This window comes from Pecten maximus, unplaced genomic scaffold, assembly GCF_902652985.1.
Source record: "Pecten maximus unplaced genomic scaffold, xPecMax1.1, whole genome shotgun sequence".
Classification (NCBI taxonomy): domain Eukaryota; kingdom Metazoa; phylum Mollusca; class Bivalvia; order Pectinida; family Pectinidae; genus Pecten; species Pecten maximus.
This window is the reverse complement of record NW_022982986.1, coordinates 34,439-42,259: the sequence shown is the minus strand read 5'-3', so window position 1 is coordinate 42,259 and position 7,821 is coordinate 34,439. Positions and strand designations below refer to the sequence as shown.

Genomic DNA, 7,821 nt, shown 5'->3' with positions numbered 1-7,821 from the left:
AAATAACATAGGTACATGACCTCTGTAAAATGAATCCTTTTTAAGTTATGGCCATTTTAAACTTTTCAATACATGACGTCATGGCAGCCATATTGGATTTCGGATCGACTCCATGATAACAAAACTTGGTCAGTACCATCTCATAGTTATTTTTCAAAGTTTGTGCTGAATCGCACTGGTGGAATTTGAGAAGAAACTTAAAATGTGAGTCGTAGGCATACATAAAATATAGAGAGAAATATTCAAAATGGCGTACCACGTTAAATGCAAATGTTACCGAAACACTAAAGACATCAAAATCATCAGAATAACATTCTGTATTATACTAAGAAATTTATTTTGAAAAACATTGAAAAATGAAGATTTTCTAAAAATAGACTAACCTGACCCCTTAGCGAGCTTTTTTATTTGACCTCTGACCTTAAACTTTTCCCAAACATTGTCAAATCTCATCGAAGGAGCCTATCAGCCAAATATCATGCCTCTAGGAGTTTTGTGAGAAGATGTTGTTTAAATGTTTTATGAAACATGACCCCTGTGACCTTGAATATGAATCAAGGTCATTTCATTTTGGAAACTTTGTCCAGCCTCATTCAGGGAACATATCCACCAAAAATCATGACTCTTGAAGTCTGGGTTAGTATGAAGAAGTGGTTTAGATATATTAAGGAATTTGACACCTGTGACCTTGAATACGGGTCAAGATAAATTCTTTTCCCTAGCTTTGTTTTGTTGCGTTTCATCCAAGGAACCTATTAGCTACATATCATGACTCTGGTAGTCTTAGTTAATGACATGAATTTGTTTGAAGATTTTAAGGAAGTTGACCATGTGACCTTGAATATAGGCCAAGGTGATTCCTTTTCAAAAACTCTGTCTTGCCTCATCCAGGGAACTTATCAGTTATCAGCCAAATATCATCACTCTGGAAGTCTTGGTTAGTGAGAAAGTGTAGTTTAGATGTATTAAGGAATTTTACACCCGTGAACTTGAATACAGGTGAAGGTCATTTCTTTTGCAAAACTTCATCCAGGCTCATCCAGGAAACCTTTCACCCAAATATTATGATTCTGGGAGTCTTGGTTTGTGAGAATAAATTGTTTAAAGGTTTTAAGGAATTTGACCCTAGTGACCTTGAATATGGGCCAAGGTACGTTGTTTCCTTTTGCAAACATTGTCAGGCCTCATCCAAGGAACTTATCAGCCTAATATCACGACTCAGGGAGTCTTGGTTAGTGAAAAGAAATTGTTTAAATGGAAAAGTTTATGCGGACAGACAACTGATGATGGACAAAGGATGGCACGCGACAGTATAAGCTCACTTGATCCTTCCGGCCAGGTGAGCTAAAAAACAGTATTAAAAAATGTTTTACAGTGATGTTGCTTTAACCACATAATTTCTACCAGGAATCTAAATATAAACTTACTTGGAAAAAAAATAACTTAGGGATGCCTTTTAATTGCTTCTTCGTTTCAAACTTTTTCAGAAGGTCGTCTATGTACAAACATTTGTCTTCCAACAGAATGCGATGTCGAAGTATAGATTCATTTTTGTTGTTTTCACTCTGCTCGAAGACTTTCTCTCCGTGTGAGCTTATCATGACAACAATGATTCCAACCTTTTTGTTTACTGCATCTGTCAATACTGAAAATATATCAAAACATATATTTAAATTGATGAAACACATTTATTAATATGAAAAACACTCATACATTTCATTAAATCACTATTTCGGATATTCATTCCTTTGCTGTTTTCTTTAAGATTTGTGGATGCTGAATATGGAGGCGTCATTTATTTCGTAATCTTTAATATTGAGGCTGATTGTACTTAAAATCCTTTGATCAAATGTTGTTTGTCAGACAAATACAGCATTTCTTTAAATTAAAAGTTTCAGCAATGTCATAATTAACACTGTTGTTAAAACAAGTTTACCAAACTACTTATACAATGCCTTATTTTGCCAACAACAAAAAACAAGAGATCCCAGAGGGATCTTGGCCCCCACCATTGAATGATAGCTTATATAAAACTGAATTATAGCTGTAAAAGTGTTTTGTGTATGCTGTTTGAAGTGTGAATATATTGTTTTTCATTTGTGTTAAGGATGAGTTATCCCCCTTTAATGAAATTTGTTCAAATGAAAAACACAATAATAAGATACAACAATGCCATCTCTGGCTACCTGTTACAATTAAGATGCTTATTTTCATTATTCTTTCAACCTTTTTTCTGTCTGGTATTTCCTTTTTGTCAGTCTGTTCCACTTTCTTTGATCACATATAAGTTTATTTAGGTGCAAAAACGTTTTATTTTCCTAACAAATATATGATAAGACAGCCAGGATATGATCTTTCCCTCAGACAATTCAGCTTTTTTTGTCTGGTTACATCAAGCTTCTAAAGTAGATAGATGAACACATAGTATCCACAGGGTCGTTAATATTACTTACAAATGCACATGTTGAGAAATTGTCATGATCAAGGTCCAAAATTTTTCTTGCAGATGGTACTTCACCCAAGTATATTGTAGTGTAGAATAAAGAAAAAAAGGTTGTGATCTATTTTCTGTGGTGGGCTATTCAAATTGTCCCTCGGACGGAGGGACGGACGAAGGGACGGACGGAGGGCCGGACGGATGGAGGGATGGATGGACGACGGACCACGGATGCAGGGCGATTTGAATAGCCCACCACAGAAAATAGATCATAACCTTTTTTTCTTTATTCTACACTACAAACAGTGGAAGTGGAATAATAGATACTTTACAGGGGATGGCTGAGGCCAGCTAGAAGCAGACTCTTAATACCAATTTTTATCAACTGAATACCAGTAGTGCGGTGAAGGACCTGTTATAATTATGCTAGCTTAAGTCTACTGAATTGGGTAAAGATCAGTTATTGTGGATAGCTACAACATGAAACTGGTAGAATTAACTGGTGAAAGGAATCAGATGATTGAATAACTGCTGCTGTTGAAAAGAGATATCCATGGAGAATGTAAAAAGGAGAGGTCAAACATTACTCCCTAACTCAAATATATATGTTAAAGAGAAATCAATTCCTCCCTGACTCAGATAAATCATTTACTGCCTATATTTCATTATTTACATAAAATTATTTTTACATTTCTCTTTACCTGTATCTATGAGTGCATCAACTTCTTTTTCTGTTGTTTCCTTTTCAAGGTTGTTGCTTTTGAATGTAAAGCTTAAATGTTCCAAAGCTCTCTTTAACTCTATTCTATCCATTCTTTCTTCCTTTTCCCTATTCAGTGCATCATCGTACGTCCCTGTTCCATCGATCATCCCATCATCACCTCTTCGATCAAAATGTCTAATACCAATGTAAAGAGCAAGACGCTTGTCAATCTCGGACTCTATTTTGTACTGTGAATCATCTCTGTCAAGAAAATACAATGACACATTATCATACACAATTTTAACAACTTTGAACTGAATATATTTCATAAAGCACACACATACGCTTTGACTTTTTCTAACAAAAGGTCCAATGGGCCTTTATCACTCAACTACTCAGCAGCATATGAAGAAAACCCTTTTCCACTCATTGAACACATCCTCTAATCAGCATGCTACTGACCGAATTTCATGATCTGGAACTCTTGGTTATTAAGAAGAAATTGTTTGAAGATTTTAAAATATTTGACCCCTATCTATTTAACAAATCTGGTAGCACTTTTTTTTTTTTTGGTAATTGATCAATGTTAAAAAGGAGGTTGACACTAGATAACAGATAACTACAACACCATGGCATCAAGGGGAGGTAACCTGATACATATTTTATAACATAAAGAAAATGGCTGCAGGTTACTGATTCAGTCAAGGTCTTCCTAAAACATAATATATTATCAAGGGAAATAGTGGGGAAAAGCAACAAGTATTTAACACAATGTTCTATCTAGAAAAATCTACATGTACACCATGCTATTTAACATAGCTTTGATATCAGGTAAATACAAATAATTGTCCAACTAACATAAATTGAGGATTTTGTAAACAGAGCCATACTAGTGAAACTAGTCTATATCTGTTTGTATGTTGAAGGAAACAAATGTTGACCATGTCACAATAAACCAATTTAATTCAACACAACATAACGCTCCTCCTCTTTGGCATATTCTGAATCTAAACCTGAACTTGTGATATGCATCAATACCAAATCTAAAAGATGTCACTTATCCACTTTACATTAATGCTTTGATAATGAAATGTGTATGGGGAATGAGAATACTTACATGTTTTCAGTTTCTAGAGGTCTCTGACATATTACAGTCTCAGGTGTGGTCTGTGTGTCTGTTACAGCCTCGGGTGTGGTCTGTGTGTCTGTTACAGCCTCGGGTGTGGTTTGTGTGTCTGTTACAGCCTCCGGTGTGGTCTGTGTGTCTGTTACAGTCTCAGGCTGAGAAATAGTAATAACAAACTTCAATTATCAAAATCCAAGATGGCTGTCAGTTGGCCATGTTGTTTTCCAACTGGTCCCAAAATGCAATATGCATAACTAGGCACCAAGGGGAACATACATATGAAATTTTAGAAAGATCCCTTTAGTTCTTTCGGAGAAATAGCGATAACAAACTTCAATTGTCAAAATCCAAGATGGCTGCCTGTCGGCCATGTTGTTTTCCGATTGGTCTCAATATGCAATATGCATAACTAGGCACCAAGGGGTACCTACATATGAAATTTGAGAAAGATCCCTTCAGTACTTTCTGAGAAATAGCGATAATAAACTTCAATTGTCAAAATCCAAGATGGCTTCCAGTTGGCCATGTTGTTTTCCAATTGGTCCCAAAATGCATTATGCATAACTAGGCACCAAGGGGAACCTACATATAAAATTTGAGAAAGATCTCTTTAGTACTTTCTGAGAAATAGCGATAACAAACTTCAATTGTCAAAATCCAAGATGGCTGCCAGTTGGCCATGTTGTTTTCCAATTGGTCCCAAAATGCAATATGCATAACTAGGCACCAAGGGGAACATACACATGAAATTTGAGAAAGATCCCTTCAGTTCTTTCGGAGAAATAGCAATAACAAACTTCAATTGTCAAAATCCAAGATGGCTGCCTGTCGGCCATGTTGTTTTCCGATTAGTCTCAAAATGCAATATGTATAAATAGGCACCAAGGGGAACATACACATGAAATTTGAGAAAGATCCCTTCAGTTCTTCGGAAAAATAGCAATAACAAACTTCAATTGTCAAAATCCAAGATGGCTGCCTGTCGGCCATGTTGTTTTCCGATTAGTCTCAAAATGCAATATGTATAACTAGGCACCAAGGGGAACATACAGATGAAATTTGAGAAAGATCCCTTCAGTACTTTCTGAGAAATAGCGATAACAAACTTCAATTGTCAAAATCCAAGATGGCTGCCTGTCGGCCATGTTGTTTTCCGATTGGTCTCAAAATGCAATATGCATAACTAGGCACCAAGGGGTACCTACATATGAAATTTGAGAAAGATTCCTTTAGTACTTTCTGAGAAATAGCGATAACAAGAATTGTATACGGACGGACGGACGGACCACGGACTCAGGGCGATTTGAAAAGCCCACCATCTGATGATGGTGGGCTAAAAATCAAACACTAATTATACGTACCCCAAATTAAACTCGTCTCTTTTTATCATCACTATCTGGACCTTGTTATTGAAAATCAACTCTAAACGATGTACCAGTCATTAGTTATCTTGTTCACAAACAAAAAATTAAGTACTTTTCCATAGCTCATCAGGTGTTAATTGCTGTGGTGGCCATCTTGTAAATTCAATGAATTTTTGAAACAACACCTCTTGTTCAAAAAAGTCACTAGAACATTCATAGAAAGTCTTCTTACTACGAAGCAAATAATATTGGAGTTATAAGGAAAAACATACTTTCAAAGATGGCGATCATGGCAGCCATCTTGAATTTTATTTTCACTTAATAAATACAAATATCTAGTCAGGACCTTCTAACTAATCATTCAATGCAAATTTCAACACTCTCGGTTGAAAAAAGTCAACAGACGCCAGACGCCGGACGATACCCCATAGCAAAAGCTCACATGAGCCTTTGGCTCAGGTGAGCTAAAAATTCAAAGAGGCAATGTGACTAATTTGATCAATGCACCTTTAAGGATGTAAAATTAACCATTCTTATTTGCTAACTAATAATATAACTTATTCTAATTTGGTATACCAATTCAAATGTATCATTTGGACACCACTTCCTGAATCAGAAATATTTGATACCCGAATCTGGTAAATTGTATTTAAAAGAAAATATTACAGCTTAGCATATAGATGTATCAGGATCATACTGTATGGAAACAAATCCTTTTAAGTTTTACAAACATTCATTTAGGAGATGGAATCTAGACGAACTTGATGTAGGTCAAAGGTTACAATGTAGGTCAGAGAGACCTACTTCTAATATGTGACACACCATCTCATTTAGGTGAACCCATGCCCTAAGTATGAAGTACCAATGAGAAAAGTGTAGGAGATAGAACCAGGACAAGATGATAAGCGAAGGACAGAAGGATACACTCCAAAACTAGAGTCTGGTTTCTGAAGGGGGACTAGCTAGTTACAACGAAGTGTTTCCCCACATAAACTGTTTATATAAGGGGAAACCGTCGATGCAGGAGGATCAAATTCATACAAATTAAAATAATTTGCAACCGTCCATCCATAATGGGTATTTTGATTGGAAAACTGATGATTGCACGATCACATTTCATAATGACTTCAATACCCCCATGTCAAACATCCAAATCCAAACATCTATACACTTTAAGTCCCAGATAATTTCCAATAGTTTTTGGATAAATAAAGCTGGTAGAACTTGAGCATTTATCAATATATGTTGTTTTTAATTTTTAGATTACCACTATGGGGCCATATTGAATTTCAAATTGACAAGATAAATAACATCTGGTCTTGCCTATCTAGAGTTAGAAAGTTAAAATAAATCAAAGTTGGGCAATAATGGACAGGCAGGATGAGGTTTCAGGTAAGAAAACCTAGTGTAACTACAATACATTGTTACCTGTAATAAGTCCTGGTCAGGATTTGACGTCCAATCTTTCAGACTTTCACACAATGTCTTCACCAGCCATTCATCTTTATAGGAAAGTCTGTACACCTCTTTTCCTGGAAATGATGACGTACTTTTTTTGCGGTTTCAAGAAAGTTTTGTGGCAAACTTTTATAGATTCCCCACATAAAGTATTTTACCTAGATTTCTTGTATTTATATTCATTTATCAACCATGAAAACACAAAATTTAATGTACAATGTGGGTCTATATCAGGATATTAAACTGTAATAGTAGTTCTACACATCGTGGTCGAGTCCGACAAATTTTTGCAGTTTCGAAGTAATTTTTTTATATGAAACATTATACAGTTGTTTCATGCCCTATCAGTCAAAACTCTCCCACTCCGAGGGAAGGAGAACATTGGGTTAGTCCCAACACTGAGGGGGAGAGTCTTGACTGTTGACTGATAAGGCATGAAACAACTGTTTTGTTAACTGAATAATCCAAAATATCCAGAGATTGGCTTTTATAAGGCTGAGTTCCGTATCAAAATTACTCAGTAACCAGTTAATGCCGGCTTTGGAGCATTTTCAAACTCCAAAGTTAACTTTTCTTTGGCCTCGCAGTATGCTGTAGGAATTCTTACAGACCACTTTATGACATTCTTTGTCTTAGTCAAATCCCTGTATTCAACCTTTCTGGCTTCGATTTAGCAACCATTGCAAGGCATTACTAGATATACTGTTTTTAAATCACAATCAGAAAGACACTT

At 35.8% G+C, this 7,821-nt stretch overlaps 1 protein-coding gene across 1 annotated transcript; it reads right to left on the bottom strand.

Annotated features, from left to right (window-relative positions):
* Positions 1 to 1,427: 1,427 nt before the first annotated feature.
* LOC117321232 lies at positions 1,428 to 7,779 on the bottom strand (the record flags this gene model as incomplete). Its single annotated transcript, XM_033875698.1, has 5 exons — positions 7,767 to 7,779; positions 7,059 to 7,162; positions 4,258 to 4,421; positions 3,139 to 3,401; positions 1,428 to 1,645 (listed from the first exon to the last, which is right to left on the bottom strand). Coding segments are annotated over exons 1-5 (762 nt in total), but the record flags the coding sequence as incomplete, so codon positions are not given.
* Positions 7,780 to 7,821: the final 42 nt, after the last annotated feature.